Here is a 21,131-nt window from a genome sequence, read left to right as displayed (position 1 = left end):
CCAAAATGAAGGATTTAAACAGAGCTTGGAGTCTCATGGGATGTTTTAAAAGGAATTTGTGTTCTGGGCAGAAGGTTGACTTAGAAAATCATGGACTCTTGGATGACATTTAAGTAACTTATTCATTTAACAAAAATGTACTGAACACCTACTATGTGCCTATTTTTCTATAGGAATCAGAATTAACCAGATTACAAGCCAAAATTTCTGGGTGTGAAAGGACAGAAGACATCAAGTTTCTACCAGCCCTGCTTACATCTGCAACAGAAATTATGCCTGACATTCAAGATCCAAAATTTGCTAAACATTCTCACACAGCCTTTTTCAAGTGTAGAAAGCTACGTCGCTCTATTAGTGCCAGTGACCTTAGTGTCAAGACACGTAGTGATGAAGATCTTTCTGAAGAATTGCTACAGGACTTAAAAAAAATGCAGTTAGAACAGCCTTCAACATTAGAAGAAAGCCAGAAGGATCTGACTTACACCCAGTCAGACTCATTTAAACCGCTCACGTATGACCCAGAAGATGATAGTTCTGAGAGTAATGACTTCAGTACTCTCAGTGGAATGCTAAGATACATAAACAAAGAAGTGAGACTGTTAAAAAAGTCTTCTATGCAAACAGGTGCTGGTTTACCTCAGGTATGTATGTCATACACTTGAAGTTATAATAATTTGTAGGAAAATCCATATATTGAAATGAAGCATGCCATTAAGTGATGTGCAAATATTGAAAGTTCAAAAAATCCATTGTAAGTAGGGTTGAGAATTTAGCTTTGAAAATTAACTTTGATTAAAATAGCCTATACAGAACTAAGTCTGCCTCATATTAGGAAAGTAGTTTGAACTCTAGAATAAAGTTGACCCCTGAATAATGCAGGGGTTAGGGGCACTGACCCCAACTACCTCCCCCACTCCAGTGCAGCTAAAAATCCATATATAACTTTTGACTTTCCCAAAACTTAACTAGAAATAGCCTGTCGACTGGAAGGCTTACTGATAAGCTAAGCAGTAAACTTAACACATATTTTGTATGTTATATATACTATATACTGTATTCTTACAATAAACTAGAGAAAAGAAAATGTGAAGAAAATCGTAAGAGAAAGTATATTTACAGTACCAGATTTTATTGATACTGTCAGTCTGTATCATCTGTTTAAGAGGAATTGTCTGTCAGTACCTACATCAATATTGTCTTACACAAAATACTGTATATGTTATATGCATAACTAATACCAGATATCAAAAATGAAAAGATAATGTGAAAAATTCCTATTCATTTACAGGTATAATAATTCATGCATCGAAAAGGAAGCAGTAGCAAGATGAATGCTTTATGGTAGCTTTGCCTAAACGCTAATGAATGAATCATTATAAAAATTTTTATGGCAAACAATATTCTAGTCATATTCACAATACAGTATTGGAAACAGTGTTATATTTTTTTAAAAACCACTTACCTGTGATGGGCTGCTGTGCACCTTCTTCATTTACTAGAGAGAAGGGCACACTGTATGGTGATGTTATTCTTTGAAAGCAAAGTTATAAAACAGAAAACTAACACATTATGAAGTTTATATTAAATATTACCTTACACCCATGTTAGGATGGTCTGTCCACTTCCATACAGATCTTGCACGTGATGTTCTATATGATCGGTACTTAGGTGATGATGGTGACACATAAATGTCTCATCCAGTTCTTGTCATACGTTACTAGATTTTCACATGGAAACACTCAAAAGATAAGTTTATTAACTGTACGGCATGATTATTTGTTAAGTGGAAGTGGATTGTCATAAAGGTCTTCATCCTTGTCTTCTCACTGAGTAGGCTGAGAAAGAGGAGGTGTTGGTCTTGCTGTCTGAAGGGTGGCAGAGGCAGAAAGGCTGGAGGAGGTGGAAGGGGAGACAGGAGAGGCAGGTACATTTGGTATAATTTTAGGAAAATACATCACAATTTCTGTGATTTTTTTTTTTGCTTTTGTATTTCTTTAAAAATGTTTTAATACGGTACCAATCCTTCTTCCACCATTTGCTTTAGGTTCAGTGCCCATATCATAGAAGGGTCCATGTCATAAAAATAAATTGCTTTGGGGTATTTTTGTCCAGAATAGGACATTTTTGTTGTATTAAAAACCTGTCCAGGCAGATAATCCTTTCTCCTTAGTGATTTTCTTAATGGCGTCCCTGAACTGTCTGCTGCTTCTTGGTTACCTTGACATTTTTTAGTACAAACCTATTTCTAAAATTATCAAGCCATCCTTTGTTGGCATTAAATTCTCCAGCTTTGGACCCTTTACCTTTCCTTCGCTCTAAATTGTCATACAATGATTTTGCTTTTTCTTGAATTGTATTAGAGTCTATAGGCATGCCTTTCTTACAGCATTCTTACAGTCACGTAAAAGTTGCATTTTCAACACAAGATAAAAAGTTCAAGGTTTTCATACCTGCTAGCCTAACTGCAGTGATGGCTTCACAAATTTCCTTTTCTTTTTTTACAATGGCCCTTACACTGGATTCACTTATCTTGAAATGATGGGCATCCACAGCTGCACACCTCAATCTACAGTACATACCAAGCAATTCAATTTTTTCTTGTAATGTCATTACATTGCTTCTTGGGAGCACTCCCAACATTACTAGCAGCACTTTGTATGGGTCCCTTGATGTTTTTCAAAAGTTTATGGTATTTCACTAAACACCAGAAAAATATGTGAGAACTGCAAGAGGTCACTTTTTTATTGCAATACATAATTTACTGGAGAGACGAACTACTCATGTGGAGAGGATTAATGTCACACAGTGTTTTAAGCAATACAATACTTGAGCTCACCCCAAAACAACAGGTGGTGGCTACAAGATTATTACAATAGTACTATATTTAATTTTATGCAGTTATTTAATCCTCCGTCTTTACATTTGTTTACATTTCGACTGCAGATGGCGCCATGTATAGTCTGTGTATAAATTTTGATGAATCTTAACTTTTTATAATAGATTTGTGTATATTTTATGCACATGACATACCTTTTTCTTAATTTTTCAGTATTTCTAGGCTGTGAGGGCCTTCTGTGAGTTTTTTCAAATTGTTGCAAATCTCCAAAAAAATTTCCAATATATTTATTGAAAAAAATTAGCATATAAGTAGACCTGTGTAGTTCAAACCTGTGTTATTCAAAGGTCAACCCATGTTATTCAAGGGTCAGCTTAATTGGAAAACGTTTTCGGAGCTCCAAAATCAGTTGTGTTTCTAGACTTCCTGGAAACCATTCTAGTAAAAAATTAAGATGACCTTTGTTTTGTAGACTTCCACGGTGCAGGGTATCTCATTTACATGATTTATCTACTTCCATTATTCCTTGAGCATATCATACTGAATAGGCAGTTCTGTCCCTATTACACATACCTTACAGACACTCAGCATTTTTTACAAAGATTTTATTTGAGAGAAGAGAGAGAGAGACAAAGAGAGAACCTGTGTGCAGGAACTGGGGGGGGGGGGGGGGAGGGGCAGAGGCAGAGGGACAAGCAGACTCCCTGATGAGCAGGGAGCCTGATGAGGAACTTGATCCCAGGACTCTGAGATCATGACCTGAGCCAAAGGCAGACACTTATCCAACTGAGCCATCCAGGTGCCCCTCAACATTTTTTATAAGCATTTAATCTATAATTTGCATATAGAACATTTTTCAAATGTTCATTTGTTTCATTTTCAAAATAACATTGGTGGCCTAAAAAATTTAAAAAGCATTTTTAGATTGGATCCAAGACAAAGACTGATAGACCTTCTTTTCATTTCTCCACATTGAAAAGAGCTTAATTTACTACTTATAAGCAAAAAACTATGTAATATTCTTATTGCTAAATAAAATTTTCAAATGAAATTTCAAGAGTATAGCAAGTCAGATGAAACAGTAAACTAGGCAATTGTGTATAATGCCTGATAAGATTGTATATAATGCCTGATAAAATTAGTTTTCATCTAGCCTTTAAAACTACAGTGTTTATTTTTTATCATTTTCAGCCATTTCATTATTTATTGAGCATCTACTATACACCAGGCACTGGAATCATAGAAATAAACAAAAATGACTAAGACCCTGTCCGAACAGAGCTTACATTTTAGTTGGGAGACCATCAGTAAAAGACATATGCTCTAATGCTAGGTGGAAATATGTAAGAGCATGCTGTGTGATGGGGGTGCTGTTTTAGATAGGGTGGTCAGGGAAGGTGTCTCAAGAAGGTGACATTTGATCAGAGTCTTGTAGGAAGTAAGCAAGCTATCCCAATAGCTAAAGGAAGAGCACTGGAGGAAAGCGAACAACAGGTACTAAAGTCCTGGGGTGGTAGCCTGCCTGGTATGTACAAAAAACAGCTAGGAGGGGTACTAATGGTTTGGTATAAACAAGAGGGAAAGGACTAGGAGATAAGAGATGATGCTAGGTGTTGGGTTGTAAGGTGGGGCTGGGGGTGCTCTAGCAGTGTTGTAACTCCTATAAGAACTTTGGATTTTTTTTGAAGTGTGATGGGAAGGCATTGGAAGATTCTGCTTAGGGAAATGACATTTATCTGATTTATGTTTTTAAAGGATCACTCTGGCTGTTTTAGGAAGAATGAATGACAAAGGAATAAGAGCAGAGACTATCCAGGAGGCTACCTGTAATAATCCAGGCAAGAGATGATTTGGGGTAGGCAGGAGGATAGATGTGGAAGTGTTGAGAATAGTTCCATTTCTGGATATATTTTGAAGATAGAGCCAACAGGATTTAATGTAGGTCTTGAGTGAAGTAGTCAAGGAAGACTCCAAAGATTTTGGCAAGAGTAGTTGGGCTTTTACTCAGTTGGGGAATACTAGGAGATGAACAGATTTGGAAGCATGGAGAGTTCAAAAGATTGACTTTAGATATATTAAATTTGAGATTTCTATTAGATGTCCAAGTGAGGATGACAAACGAATGACTGGGTTAATGAGGCTGAAGTTATAAATTTAGGTATCAGCATATAGATCATTGCTAAAGCCATAATGCTGGATTAAGTCCAGGGAATTAGTGGAGGTAGAAAAAAGCAGCCCCAAAATTAAGCCTAATTTACTAGTAAGGCTAAATTATTTTTAGCATGCAAGAAGTGAGGCTCCAATAAAGCTAACTGTAAGATTTAAACAGTGTGATAGAAAAAATAAGGAAAACGTAATATATCACATGTTTCAGAAAAGAGATTAAATGTTGCTAAATAAAGTGAGGATTAATAATTGATGTATTTGGTATTATGCAAGCTATTGATGACATTTATGAGAATGGCTTCAGGGTAATAGGATAAAGCCTGGTTAGAGTGTGATCAGCAGAGAATAGGAGAAGAAAAGGAAACACCAAAAACAGGCAACTCTTTTGATGTAAAGAAATGAGGGAGATGAAATGTCAAGGGAGAGTTTTGTTTTTTAGAATAAGAGATAAAACAGCATATGATTAGTGGTAGACAGGGAAACTGATAATTCAAGACAGAGTAGAAGAAATAAAGTTCCTAAGGTAGGCTGAAACAGATAGAATCCAGCAGAGAAGTAGAATTGGCCTTGGATAAAAGAGACAGTTCATCTACTGTAGAGAGAAAGTACAACATATGGGTACAGAAACACATGGAGTAGAAGATTTGGTGAGAAGGGAGCAATTTCTTTATTGATTGCCTTTATTTTCTTAGTGAAGGTTTTCTTAGCAAGGTTATGAGCTATGGCAGGGTAAGGTGCTAGAGGATTAAGAATGGGAAAGGTATATGAAATAGTTATCTTGGAAAATGAGAAAATATAAAAGGACTAGGGAAGTGTAGTAGGATTACCAGGTAGATAGTTTTGTTGGGTGAAATGGCCCTGCAAATATATCTGGCATCTTTTGTCCCGCTGTTATATGCCAGCAACAGGATCTCCCCATCATAGTGACAACCAAAAAGAACTATCACCAATTTTCAGAATCATCCCCAGGAGGGGAGTACTGCTTTCTTTGAGAACATCTGCTCTATTCCAATGGCCCTAGAGTCCTAGATATGTAACAGTCTATTTCTGGTAAATAGAATTCATTTTGGGACGCCTGGGTGGCTCAGTCAGTTAAGCATCTGCCTTCGGCTCAGGTCATGATCCCCAGGTCCTGGGATCACGTTCCGTATTGGGCTCCTTCCTCAGCCGGGAGCCTGCTTCTCCCTCTGCTTGCACCTTGCTCTCTTTCTGTCTGACAAATAAATAAATAAAATCTTAAAAAAAAAAAAAAAAAAAAAAACTTTATATAGGATAAACTTGATTAGTACAGTGACAGATTGTAATCTGTGAATGACTCAGGTTTGATTTGAAAGTGTCCTCAAGCTGGCATTGAAGTCATACACTGATTTGTGCAAAGAACCCTTAAGCTCTTTATTTTAAGCAATGGATGGGTGATGGGGCATCATTGTTAGGCTGTGTTGAGGGCATTAGTTGGCCTTAATCCAGCCCTGCTCCAGAGTGTGCAGTTTTATTTATTTATTTTTTTTTAAGATTTTATTTATCTGAGAGACAGAGAGAGAGAATGGGGGCGGGGGGCAGAGGGAGAAGCAGACTCCCCGCTGAGAAGAGAGCCCGACGCTGGGCTTGATCCCAGGACCCTGAGATCATGACCTGAGCCGAAGGCAGATGCTTAACTGACTGAGCCATCCAGGAGCCCCCAAAATGTGCAGTTTTAAAGTCCACGGATACAGCAGAAGAAAACCTAGAAATTATTGTGTGAGAAGTGCTTAATAAGTGTTAGCTTTTACTTGTGTTGTAGCCCAAATGATTTTCCTAAGTTAACTATGTTGCCTGTTCCATTCACAATAAAGCCGCTGACAAAAGCTTCAGAAGTCACAAAAAATTACACATGCACAAAATTTTGAACACATTATCAAAGGAGTTCAGAGACAGCAAGTTAAAAACTCCTGTTTTAGATTTGAACGGTGTAATACTGTGCCGCGAATACTAATTAGCTATTTCACAGTTTATTAGGAAGTTATAAGAAGTATTGTTTATATCCATCTTATTTCCAAAAAGGAAAAATAGTTTACAAATGTGGTCCATATGCCATGCAATAAGATGAAAAATAAGAATTGAGAAAGTAGGCTATAGGGAAAACAGAGATGGAAAGAAACAAGGTGAAGCAAGACCACAGGTAATACCTAAGGACATGGTAACATTTTCAAATCCCTAGCAAGTAAAGACCAGGGTATAACAAGAGTATTTGACCTGTATTTTTATAATCTCCTGGGCCGGGGGCGCCTGGGTGGCTCTGTGAGTTGAATGTCCAACTCTTGATTTTAGCTCGGGTCATGATTTCAGGGTTGTGAGACCCCTCTGTGCTGGGCATGGAGCCTGCTTGAGATTCTCATTCTCTCTCTCCCTCTCCCCCTGCTCTCTTTTTCTCCCTCTTAAAAAAAAAAAAAAAATCTCCTGGGCCTTTTTCATATATTTTTCTACTTCTCTGTGTTGTGCTATTTCTTTGTTTAAACATTTCTCTCTTGTCATTTCCCTTTCCTGTTCTTATTTCTCTTCTTTTTCACTATCTTCAGGTAGCCCTTCATCTGTCTTCCTTAACTGTGCCCTCAAACTATAGTGTGACACCAGTGTCTAAATATTTATGTCTTCTGTTTTTGTTTTTTATATCAATTTAGTTTAACTTTGCACCCCCTCCCAAGGTCCCCAACCAGAATTACTTGCTTTTTTTTTATTCCATGTGGTCCATTATTGACTTTTTCTGATTCATATTTCTTAATTGAGTAAATATTTCCCACTCTTGCTTTAAGTTATGCTCCTGATCATTATAGTGGACATTAATGCTGAATTAATATAAGCATATTTCAAAAGCTAATCTTTTTTTTTTTGCATTATTCCAGGGAGAAAATTTGTAATTAAATGAAGATGTTGATATGATGAAAAATGAGATTTTTGGTACAGTGTTTATTACATGTAGCTCATACTTCATAGAAGCTGTTGTTTTATTGCTTTTGAATAAATTTTTATTTCAGTATATTTTTAAAAAGTTGTGAAAGTTAATTCATTACTCATTTTTGGTTTAAACTTGCTGCTTTGTCTTTGTTTTTTATATAAAAATCACTTAAAATGAATAATAAGTACGTTGAGTATATTTTCAATTAGAATAACGTTATTTGCTTACTGTTCTAGTAATACTTTACTTTTAAAATGAGTAATATGAATTTAGAAGTCATTCTGCCACAGGTTCACAATTGTACTAATAATGGCTGGCTTTTGTTGAGTGTTTACCATTTATCAGTCACTATTCTAAGCCCTTTATATTAACTCACTAAATTCACATAACCTATTTTTATTTTATTTTATTTATTTGAGAGGGGGAAGAGAGAGCACGAGATGGGAGTGGCAGAGGAAAAGGGAGAAGCAGACTCCCCGCTGAGCAGGGAGCCTGATGTGGGACTCAATCCCAGGACCTGAGATCATGACCTGAGCCAAAGGCAGATGCTTAACAGACTAAGCCACCCGGGCACCCCTCACATAATCTATTTTGTGAGGTATATACTATTATTATTCCTGTTTTACAGGTGGAATTATTTAACATAATGACAGAAGTATGTGTTCCAAAGAAACTGATTTGTTCTAAGTATCAGGAGATGGACTTTGGGCTAGTGGCCCCATTTATACATGGCTAACTTTATGGTAGAATAAAAATAATGCAGCAAAATTAAGGTGACATATTTAAATCTTCAAATTTAAAAATCTCTAAAGAGTTCAATTTGTTTCTTTAGACCAAATATTTAAAGTGTATATAAATGTGTCCTTAGGAGTTAATTTTTTCTAATATGTAAACAGTAAAGCCATTAATGTTGACAGTCCCATTTCAATAACACTAATTCAGAATGTGTAATTACTTATCAGGAGTGGAATAAAGTTTATCTTTTTTACTGCTACTCACTTGTGACTTGACTCTAAGAGTTGAATTACTGATTCAGTCCTCTTGGCCAGCACCCTTTTTTCCCTTTCTCCTGACTTTCTACCATCTGCCTTATGAGCTCTTGTTCACGGACTAGTGAACATTACTTAGTCACATTGTACTTCTGACACCTTCATTAATTTAGTTTCCAGTCTGAGCTGGACTCTTAATTTTGACAAACTTTAACCTCTTCCTCTTGACAGGAATGTTAATATTTGTTATTCTTTTCAACTACCCCCTTTACTGTATCTCCCATACTTTCAAGAGATAACTTATCCACATACTTCATAGATCTTCAGGTCCAATCTCCCCCAATTTCCTTCATCTTTCTAGACCTGCCTATATGCCAGCATGCATTCCTATTTTCTTCCTACCTTAGAAAGTCCTATTTCTCTAAAAGGCCAGTGTTTGTACTTGTGCACTAAATTCCATTCTTCCCCTTTTTAAAAAATTTTTTATTGTTATGTTAATCACCATACATTACATCATTAGTTTTTGATGCAGTGTTCCATGATTCATTGTTTGTGCATAACACCCAGTGCTCCATTCAGTATGTGCCCTCTTTAATACCCATCACTGGGCTAACCCATCCTCCTACCCCCCTCCCCTCTAGAACCCTCAGTTTGTTTTTCAGAGTCCATCGTCTCTCACGGTTCGTCTCCCCCTCTGATTTCCCCCCCTTCATTCTTCCCCTCCTGCTTTTTTTTTTTCTTAACATATATTGCATTATTTGTTTCAGAGGTACAGATCTGTGATTCAACAGTCTTGCACAATTCACAGCACTCACCATAGCACATACCCTCCCCAGTGTCTATCACCCAACCACCCTGTGCCTCCCACCCCCCACCACTCCAGCAACCCTCAGTTTGTTTCCTGAGATTAAAAATTCCTCATGTCCTTTATCTTTAATCCTATCCCTTTGATTTCTCCCATTCATTAAAATATGGTCAAATCCCTTCCCTAGCCTAAACAACAAAAACTAAAACCCCATCTTTATAATACCTACTCCTCAAGAAAATACTGTGTATCCTTATAGTGCACACTTACTTTGTTTGAACTTTTTCCACATCGTATTGCATTTCATATATATTTGCAATAGGAATAGTCATGTTATGCTCCAATCCATTCACCTCTATCATCCCTGGCTACTGCTGATTCATCCAGGGTTAGACACTTAGTTTAAGGGCCAGAGTCTTTTCTCAGGAATTATGAAACTCAAACTGCAAACAAACTCCACTATCTTTTTGCATGCTTGGACTGTAAAATGCAGGACGCCAGAGCTCTTGATAGCTCTTTCCTGCCATGTTGGCCAAAGCAGCAATGCAACTAGTCTGGAGAAAGGAGGAGAGAAAATGAAACAAACCTACACAGAAGAAGAAAAAGAATAGCTGAAGATCCTGGTTCCACATGCTTTTGAGACTCTGCCACATTACTGACCTTGCCTTCTGAGACATCACAATATTCTTATAGTAAGCCCTTTTATAAAGCTCCTTCAAATTGGATTCCTGTCACTTGCAAGCAAAAAAACACTAACCTTTGTACTTTGTCTTTTTTTTTTTTGCCACCAAATTTCTTAGAAAAACCATTCTATATGCCCTGTTTTACTCTACTTCCAACCCAATCCTTAACCTAATACAATCTGACTTCTACCACTCTGTTGCCACACCCAGTGTCCTATTTTCATTCTTTGAGTTTTTAGTAGCATTTGACATTGTTGACCAGCTCTCCTTTGTTATCTCTTGATTTGACTCTAGAACACTGCTAGTCTTTCCTGATTCTCCTTTTAAAAACAAATAACTAACCTTTACATAACGCTTACTCTGTGCCAGGCAGGTTTGTAAACTCTTTACTAGTAGTATTATATTTGTAATGAGGAACAAATAGAGGAACAACTATGAGGAAATATCTTTCAAGGAGGTCATGCAACACAGCACCATAGTACCATATGATATAGATGTAAAATAGTTTACTGAGGAAAAGTTTACAGAGACAGTAGTAGGAGAGTACACACAATCTCTCAAACTCTTATCCTATAGCTTTGGCATAGTCTGCATGCACTGTGTTCAAAGTTCCAGTGGAAAGAACCCCTGCCTCCATAATATTCTATATATTTATTACTGAGGTGGGGTAGGGAATATCTGTGTAGTTATGTACTAATGGAAACTTCTTTGTAGATGAAGTGGCCTTGTTAGAGAGGGGGAACCTTCCTGTTCCTCTGTTGAGCTAACTCAAATTTGTTGATCCAGCTGTCTTCTTTGCTACTAAACGTTTGAGAGGACAGGAGATTGGGGCTGAATGAGCCTCCAGAGCTATTGGATAGTCTCTCATTAGGCAAGTGCTAGTATTTTTCACTGTGTTTTACAGAAGAGAAAATAGGCACAAAAAGGTTAAGTAATTTTTCTCATGGTCATGTAGTTTTAGAAGTTTAACAGCTGGGATTTGAACTGACTCCAAAGTCCATGATCTTAACTACTAAAGCCCATTGCCTCTTTATATCGCCTTTTACTTCTTTGAACATCCATTCTTTTTTTTTTTAAGATTTTATTTATTTATTTGACAGGAAGACACACAGCGAGAGAGGGAACACAAGCAGGGGGAGTTGGAGAGGGAGAAACAGACTCCCTGCTGAGCAGGGAGCCCAATGTGGGGCTCGATCCCGGAACCCCGGGATCATGACCCGAGACGAAGGCAGACGCTTAACGACTGAGCCACCCAGGCGCCCCTTTGAACATCCATTCTTAGTAGTCTTACCTGCCTACTATAAAATATTGGGATTCCCTAGGTTTTTACCTTAGACCCCTATTCTAAAGATATATGTTCCTCTTACATCATCTCATCCAGTCCTGTTGCTTCAATAATAATCTTTATGGTAGTAACTTTCAGATTTATACCATATTTTCCTTGCAACAGATCTGTATTTTCAGTTGCCTACCCAGACAGTTCCTTGGATATCCTGTAGATTTTTTTTTTTTTTTTTTTAAGAAAAACTTAAATTTATCCAAAACTGAACTCTGGTATTCTCTCAAATTTTACCTGTCCTGCTTTCCTGTTTTCCTTTTGTTTAGATGGTTGCTTATTTTCCATCACCATTCACCCAGTTCTTGCCATCAAAGGCCATAATCTGGTGGCTAACAGATCACTGTTTTCTCTTTATGCAAAACATAGAGATTACACTGTTCTGTTTAAGCCATCTGTGCCTGTAAGATCTTGTTATCATGTGTTTCATCTATGAAATCTTACATTCCAGCATCCGCACTCTCTGACAACAATCTCTTACCCTTTCATCTCTCTCATTCTCTATCCCTGTTGATATTTTTCCACATTATTAAGAATGTATTTCCAGGGCACCTGGGTGACTCGGTTGGGCATCCAACTCTTGATTTCGGCTCAGGTCATGATCTCAGGGTCATGGGATTGGGCCCCAAGTCAGGATTCATGCTCAGCGGGGAGTCTGTTTGAGATTCTCTGACTCTCCCTCTGCCCCTCCACTCCCCCACTTATGCCCTCTCTCTCTTTCTCTCTCTCTCAAATAGGTAAATCTTAAAAAAAAATTCCCATTTAACATTTTTGTCTATAATGTGGAATCCCATCACAGAGATAATTTACTAATGTGGTGAAGAATATGGACTTTGAGTAGGAGCCTTCTACATCCAGCCATAATAGAATTATTGGTATTGGTCTTGCCCTCAGGTGCTACACAATTATAAAACTGAACAAAACATGCAAGGCAGTTCTTTTTAGGCATCGAACAACAGGCGGCACAAGGCTATCCTCCTTAAAAGAAGGGAAACATTCAAGTTAACCCTACTATTTGCCCGGGCTCTCACACTGGGCACGGACTTCCCCAGTTACAACTCTGATACAGGGAAAGAAGCCTGAGTAAGTGGTGTTTGTGCTGAGCTGAGGCAGATAATGGAGTGGGGAGTTGCTATGATGGCTGGAATTTGTGGAGCAGAATACCAGAGCTGAGGAAGCTTTGTACAGAGGGCAGGCACAGAAGACACAGAGTTTGCCTCAAGGCCCTGCAAAGGGTGGCTTTACATGTACAGGATGAAAATCTGCAGAACTAATAGTGGCTGCTACGAGGCTGAGTGGAAAGGAGAGAGCAGAAATTGCATATGTGTACATACTGTTGGAGTTTCAGCCTACCCACAGAGGAGGATACCTGTTGAACAACTTGGGCACATAAGGTCACACATTGAGTATAAGGACCAAGCCCTAGAATAAACATATACCATAGAACTAAGGCAAAACCAAAATAGACACACCCTACCAAAGGATGAAACCAAGCCTGAGAGGATCAACAGCATCTGCCAATAATTTAACTTGACGTTCTTTAAAGGAAAGCAAAATAATTCAGAAATCCAGAATAATTTTTAGGTATATATCACAATGTCCAGCATATAATAAAAATTACTAGACCTAAGAAATAGAAAAATTGGGGCACCTGGGTGGCTCAGTCTGTTAAGCGTCTGCCTTCAGCTCAGGTCATAATCCTGGAGTCCCGGGATCGAGCCCCGCTTTGGGCTCCCTGCTCAGTGGGGAGTCTGCTTCTCCCTCTGCCTCTCCCCCTGCTCTCTCTCACACTCTCCCTCTCTCTAAGTAAAATCTTAAAAAATGAAATAGAAAAACTATGACCCATACCTAGAGAAAAGTTAGTCAGTAGAAACCAACTCAAGATAACCCAGATGTTGAAATTAGCATACAAGATCTGTAAAGCAACTACTGTAAATACTTTTGAAGGTTTAAAGAAAAAAGATGTACACAATGAATGAACAGAGGGGGAGGAATCTCAGCAGACAAACAGAAAATATAAATGAACCAAATGGAAATTCTAGAACCAAAAGTTACTATATCTAAAATAAAGAATTCCCAGTGTGGCCTTAACTGCATAATGGAAATAAAAGTCAGTTAACCTGAAAACTAATTAATAGAAAATGTCAACTCTGAAAGACAGAGAAAAATGGTTGGATAAATATGAACAGAGCAACCAAGACCATGTGAGTCAAGAAAATGGGACAGGAAAAAAAAAGTTTTTTAAAATTATGACTGAAAATATACCAAATTTGGTGTGAGAAAAAAAAATAATCTACAGATCCTCTAAGTTCAGCAAACCCTAAGCAAGATAAATACAAAGAGCATCATACTTAGGCATATAGTAGTGAAAACTAAAGATAGAAAATCATAAAAGCAACAGAGAAAGAAGTCTCACATAGGGAACAATGAATCAAAAGAAGGCTGATTTCTGACCAGAAACAGTGAGACACACTTTACATATAAAGACAATACTGGTTGGAAATAAAAGGATAGAAAAAGATGCACCAGGCAAACAGCAAGCAATTTCTGACAAAGCAGACTTCAAAAACAAGTATTAGTAAAGATAAAGAATGATGTTTCATGATGGTAAAATGGCCTTTTCAGTAGAAAGACATACTCCTAAATGTGTATACACCAAATAACAGACTTCAGAACATACAAAGTAAAAACTAAGGAGAGAAATAGAAAAATCCACAATCATAGTGGGAGTTTAACTTCCATTTCCTAGCAGTTTAAAGAATAAGAGACAAAAAAAAAGAATAAGGATATAGATATGGACATAACCATCAACTGATTTGACTTAATTGACATTTAAAGAATACCACTCCTGGGTCACCTGGGTGGCTCAGTTGGTTGAGCATCTGGCTCCATGGTCGGGGGGGGGTCTGTTGTTCTCCCTCTGCCCGCCCCTCTGCTCTCTCTCTAACATAAAATAAATCTTTTTAAAAAATAAAAATAGACCGCCACTCCTAGCAACTGCAAAATACACATTCCTTTCAAGTGTACATGGAATATTGATAGCTCATATGCTGGGCCACAGTTTAGGTCTCAATAAACTTCCAAAGACTGAAATTCTACAGAGTATGATCTCTGACCACAGTATCCTTAAATTTCAATAACAACATATCTAGAAAACCTAGAAAAATATTTGGAAATTAATTGTGCACATAACCTTTGGGTCAAAGAATGTATAAAAAGGGAATTTAGATATTATCTTTAATTGGTAATAAAGACACAAAAGTAAAAATGTGTGAGATACAGCTAAAGCAGTAGAGGGAAATTTATGACCTTTGTAATTAATTTATAAATAATCTATAAAGAAAAAAGGTTTAAAATCAGTGGTCTAAATTTCCACCTTAAGAAGCTACAAGGGAAGGGGCGCCTGGGTGGCTCAGTCATTAAGCGTCTGCCTTTGGCTCAGGTCATGATCCCAGGGTCCTGGGATCGAGCCCCACATTGGGCTCCCTGCTCTGCAGGAAGTCTGCTTCTGCCTCTCCCACTCCCCTTGCTTGTGTTCCCTCTCTAGCTGGTGTCTCTGTCAAATAAATAAAATCTTAAAAAAAAAAAAAAAAAGAAGCTAGAAGAGAAAAAGAACAAAATAAACCTAAAGTAAATAGAAAGGGGGAAAAATGAACAAAAATCAGCGATACAGAAAACAATAGAGAAAATTAATACAGTTAAAAGTTGGTTCATTAAAAATATTAATCAAATTATCTGATCTAGGAAGGTTGACCAAGAGAGAGAATACAAATAACCAATAATTAGAATGAAAGAGGGGCTGGCTATGACAAGAGATCCTACAGACATTTTTAAATATAGTTGGGGAATATTAAGAACACCTGAGGGCGCCTGGGTGGCTCAGTCGTTAAGCGTCTGCCTTCAGCTCAGGTCATGATCCCAGGGTCCTGGGATCGAGCCCTGCGTCAGGCTCCCTGCTCAACGGGAAGCCTGCTTCTCCCTCTCCCACTCCCCCTGCTTGTGTTCCCTCTCTCGCTGTGTCTCTCTCTGTCAAATAAAAAAAAAAAAAAAAAGAACACCTGAAACTCTGAGAATGGTGGAGGGGAAAATTCCCAGATTACTTTATGAGGCCACTGTAACAATGATACCAAAGTTTAACAAGAATAGTACATGAAAAGAAGATATCCTTGTGAACATCCACTGTAGGTCAGAAAACCTCAAGCCAAATGTGGCACTCCTGTCCCTGTTTTTGAAAATAAAGTTTGAAGGGTGCCTGCGTTGCTCAATAGGTTAAGCCACGGACTCTTGATTTCAGTTCAGGTCATGATCTCAAGGTCATGAGACCAAGCCCCCCATGGGGCTCTGTACTTGGTGTGGAGTCTGCTTGAGATTCTCTCTCTCCCTCTATCCCTCACCCCAATTGCATTCTCTCTCTTTCTCTCAAATAAAATAAAATCTTTAAAAAAATAAAGTTTGATTCTATATTGTCTATGACTGCTTTTGCATTATAGCAGCAGAACTGAATAGTTGTCACAAAGATTATATGGCCACAAAGTCTAAAATATTTACTATTTAGACTTTCAACAGAAAAAGTTTGTCAACCTCTGACACAGACACAGAAATTCTCAACAAAATATTAGCAAGCAAAATCCAGAGATATAAAAAGGTTACATAATTACCAATGACTCTTAAGCCCGTAAGTCTGGCTTGGCTTGATATTAAAAAAAAAAAAAAGTCAGAATAAGAGAAATAAAGGAGGTAAAAACCACAATTGTATCAAAAGATGCAGAAAAGGCTTTTAACAAAATGCAAAACCCATATATGATAAAGACTTAACAAATTAAGGGATACAGGAAATATCCTCATCCTGATAAAAGAAATCTAAGGAGGGAAAAGAGGAGCCTCACTCTCTACCTCATATATCTTAAAATTAAGTCAGGGTGACTAATGTAAAATGTAAAAACTAAAACTATAAAGATTTTAGAAGAAACATAAGACAGTAACTTTATGACCATGGAGTAGGTAGAGATTTCTTAGGATCCAAAATGGCACTAATTATAAAAGAAAAAGTTAATAAACCGGACTTGATCAAAATTTGAAACTTATCTCAAAGTTACCATTAAGAAAATGGAAAGAGTACATTACAGAGTGACAGTTATTCATAAACAACCTACTAAAAAGGGAAAGAGTTCCAGAGCTAAGATAGTGGCATAGTAGGAGGGCCCTGGGCTTGCCCCAGCCCTCAAATACCATCAAATCATTCTGAATACTCAAGAAATCAACCTGAGGACTGATAGAACGAACCGCACAACTAGAGGGAGAGAAGAGGCCACTTCAAGGGATGTGTTTGGGGGAGAAACTGATTGTGGGTGCTGCAGAGGGGAGGGAGCCCTGGTCATGGACAAAGGCAAGAGAGAGGGGGGAGTGCACAGGGGAATGCTCAAGGAGAACACTTCCCCGAAGCCACTGGCTGAGAAAATGAGAGGGGCTGAATTTTGTGGGGTTTGCAACCAGGGGGGCTCAAGAAGGAGTTTGAGAGGGCCCTGGGCTTGGCTGGGATAGAGACCGGAGGACACAGTCCCCCTGCTGGAGTGGAGGCCAGCAAACCACCTCAGGGCGGACTGCACAATCTGAGGGTCACCTACGGGGCACGGGGAGAAACTACGTTTTGGAACACATCTGTGAGAGATGGCACTGCCTCTCTGGAGACCAAAAACCAGAGGGCACCATTTCCCTTCCCTGCTCGTTGTCATAGGTGTAGACACACCTGCTGAGGGCCCCTAACCAGGAGGCTGGCTCTTCAGCCAGCTTGCTCCCAATCCCAGGCCCCTGCGCTCTGGCGAGACAGCCCTCCGGGGTCAAACCTGCAGCAGTTCCAGCATGCTGAAACCCTTTCCCAGAGGACTAAAGTCCCCACCACACCAGGTCCCCGAAGTTTGGAATTTTAGAAGTCAGCAGGCCTGGCTGAGGTAGAGCCCAGGGTGTTCGGTGCTGCGCCAGGCAGGCAGGCGACCCAGACACCGTGTGAAATCCGTGACCTGAAAACTGCCTGTGACGCACGAGGGGACATTAATCGCTCCCCAGGGGCACCTGGGTGGCTCAGATGGTTGAGCGTCTGCCTTCGCCTCAGGTCATGATCTCAGGGTCCTGGGACCGAGCCCCGCCTCGGGCTCCCTGCCCCCTGGGGACTCTGCTTCTCCCTCTACCTGCTGCTCCCTCTGCTGTGTGCTCTGTCAAATAAATAAATAAAATCTTAAAAAAAACAAAAACAAAAAACCTGCTTCCCTGAGAGCAGCAGACATGCACTCTCCTCCACAGAGCAGGCTGGCGCCTTTCCGTCTCCTGCCCCTCGGCATAAACCAACTTGAGGAAGCAGCCGAGCACCAACACTGGCTGCCTAACCTGCTTACCCCATGACCGCGCCCCTGCGCCCCGCAGGTGCTGCCTTTCTAGGGCAAGTGTGTGTGCGGACCAGCGCAGCAGGCCCCGCCCCCAGAAGACCAGCACAAACCCCACACCATGTCTACTGACCACAGAACTCTACAAAGCTTCAGCTCTAATGGAAATACCATCAGGTCTCATTTAACAAGCAGGTCAGAGCACACCTAGTTAAAACTTGCCACACTCTGGCCAAGGTCCAAACACTCCCCACCGCAGGCTGGAAGAAACTCTACAGACCACTGACCTGAGGGACAGAGCAGCCAAAACACAGCCGCAGAGGGCACACAGCATTTATGCACAGAGACACTTCCTGAAGTGCCAGGCCCTGGACTGTGCATGATCTCTTCTTCATAAAGCCATTACTCTCAGGAGTGGGACACGTAACAGGCTTTCCTAACATACATTCTTCCTAACAAGAAGACAGAGACCCGGACAAAATGCCAAGATGGAGGAATTCATCCCAAAAGAAAGAACGCAAAAGAAAAAGAAAATGTCACAACCAGGGATCTAATTGAAACAGATATAAGTAATATTTAAAACAATGACCATAACGATACTAACTGGGCTGCAGAAAAGCATGCAAGACCCTTACTACAGAGATTAAAAAGGATAAATAATCAGGCCAAAATGAAAAATGCAGTAACTACAATTCAAAACCAACTGGATGTAATGACTACAAGGATGTAATGACTCTTGTCTGAGGAGAGCATCAGCATCCTAGAGATCAGCTGGAAAGGCTGAGCTTTGGGTGAATGCACGAACATGCCTCTGGTCTTCCAGCCTGTTCCTACCTACAGGGCCTGGGCCTGAGCCTCAGCCTCCAGCCCAGCCATCCCTGCTGCAGACCGGCTGCCCCCACAGCCCACGTCCTTCTATCCTGCCCATTTCTCCTGCCTAATGGTGTTTTGTGCAATTCGGAGTTTTTCCATAAACTGACCCTTGTATTACCAGAGCCTTTAGGAGATTTTTGTTAGAAACCAAGGACTTCCCTTCACCTCCGAACAGGTTTTTCCCTCGATTCCAACCTAATGTTTTACATACCTTTCTGGTTTACTCAAATTTGTGGATGGCTTCTCCCCCTTTCTTATTCTATATTCTTAGTCCTATGTTAACTTTACGTTTTCAGAAATGGTGAAATGTACATCAGTCCAGTAAAATACCAAAAAAAAAAAAAAAAAAAAGATGTAATGACTACAAGGATGGGAGAAGGACAGGAATGTGCTTCAGCTTCTATCTTAGAAGATAGAATTATGGAAAATAATGAAGCTGAAAAAAAGAACAAACAATTTGGATCACAAAAGTAGACTTAGGGAACTCAGTGACACCATCAAACATAGTAACATTCGTATTCATAGGAGTTCCAGAAGAAGAGCAGGAAAAGGGGGCAGAAGGTTTATTTGAGGAAATTATAGCTGAAAACTTCCTTAATTGGGGGAAGGAACAGACATCCAAATCAGGAGGCACAGAGAACTCCCATCAAAATCAACAATAGCAGGTCAACTGCTATCTCTCCACAGAAACTTTTGGCAAGCCAGAAGGCAATGGCATGATATAGTCAATGTACTGAATGGAAAAAAATCTGTGGCCAAGAATACTCTATCCCTCAAGACTTTCATTCAGAATAGAAGGAGAGACAAAGAGTTTCCCAGAAAAACAAAAACTGAAGGAGTTCATGACCACTAAACCAGCCCTGCAAGAAATATTAAAGGGGACTCTTTGAGAGGAAAGGAAAGACCAAAATTGACAAAGACAAGAAAAGAACAGGGAAAATCTCTGGATACAATGACAAAACAAGTAATAAAATGGCACTAAATTCATATCTACCAATAATTACTCTGAATGTAAATGGACTAAATGCTCCAATCAAATGACATAAGGTGTCAGAATGTATTTAAAAAAAAAAAGGCCCATCTAGGGGCGCCTGGGTGGCTCAGTCATTGGGCGTCTGCCTTCGGCTCGGGTCGTGATCCCAGGGTCCTGGGATCGAGTCCCACATCGGGCTCCCTGCTCAGCGGGAAGCCTGCTTCTCCCTCTCCCACTCCCCCTGCTTGTGTTCCTGCTCTCGCTATGTCGCTCTCTGTCAAATAAATAAATAAAATCTTTAAAAAAAAAAAAAAAAAGGCCCATCTAGATACTGCCTACAAGAGACTCATTTTAGACCTAAAGACACCTGCAGATTGAAAGTGAGGGGATAGAGAAACATTTATCATGTAAATAAATGGACATCAAAAGAAAGCCAGAGTAGCCATGCTTATATCAAACTCGATTTTAAACCAAAGAATGTAACAAGAGATGAAGAATGACACTATCTCACAACAATGGGGACTATTCAACAAGAAGATCTAATAGGGGGAGGAGTTAAGATGGTAGAGGAGTAGGGGACCCTAAGTTAGTACAGTCCCTGGAATTCAGCTAGTTATCAAATCATTCTGAACACCTGCGAACTCAATCAGAGATCTAAGAAATGCTGCAATTCTACAAATAGAAAAGTGACCACTTTTTGGAAGACAGGAGGTGTGGAGACATGAATCCGGGGCGATATACCTGAGAATACCACATGGGGAGGGAGCCTGCTTAAGGAAGCTACTGCAAAGTAATACACAGCAGAGCACAAAATCAGAACTTTTAGAAGTCTGTTATGATGGGGGAAGTTCCTGGCTTAAAGGTGCTCAGGTGGCGAAGCAGGGCAGAATCCCAGGTGGGACAGCCTGGTCTCAGGATCCCTGGGGTCACAAAAAGGATGGGGGTGCCTGAGTGCGGCAGAGTTCCCAAGCATCAGAGCAGGGAAGCCAGCTGAAACCAGCAAGTCTAGGTGCTGGCTTCCTGCTCAGTGTTGCCATAAACTGGGAACCCCTGAACAGTCAGGCAACCTCTCCGCAGGCACGGGTCCAGCAAAAGGAAGAGCACGGTGAGACCCCTCTCCCTTCCCCTCTCCCTCTCCCTCTCCCTCTTCCTGTGCCGCAT

General features: G+C 39.7%; 1 protein-coding gene across 11 annotated transcripts in view; it reads left to right on the top strand.

Moving 5' to 3' along the window:
• Window positions 1-8,015, top strand: part of CCDC18 (coiled-coil domain containing 18) — a 101,971-nt gene extending 93,956 nt beyond the window's left edge. For 9 of the 11 annotated variants that reach the window (XM_064588808.1, XM_064588807.1, XM_064588800.1 and 6 more), the window contains 2 exons: window positions 174-641; window positions 1,835-8,015. In XM_064588808.1, the coding sequence (XP_064444878.1) occupies window positions 174-641; window positions 1,835-1,939 (573 nt within the window). In that variant the 3' untranslated portion in view covers window positions 1,940-8,015. Of the gene's footprint in view, window positions 1-173; window positions 642-1,834 lie in introns of those variants that run through there. The other 2 variants (XM_064588804.1, XR_010410848.1) reach the window with 2 other exon arrangements.
• The last annotated feature ends 13,116 nt before the right edge of the window (window positions 8,016-21,131 follow it).

This window comes from Mirounga angustirostris, unplaced genomic scaffold (genome assembly GCF_029215605.1).
Source record: "Mirounga angustirostris isolate CCGP_5_RB_7025 unplaced genomic scaffold, mMirAng1.0.hap1 SCAF_4, whole genome shotgun sequence".
Lineage (NCBI taxonomy): Eukaryota > Metazoa > Chordata > Mammalia > Carnivora > Phocidae > Mirounga > Mirounga angustirostris.
This window is presented reverse-complemented; position numbering and strand designations above follow the sequence as displayed.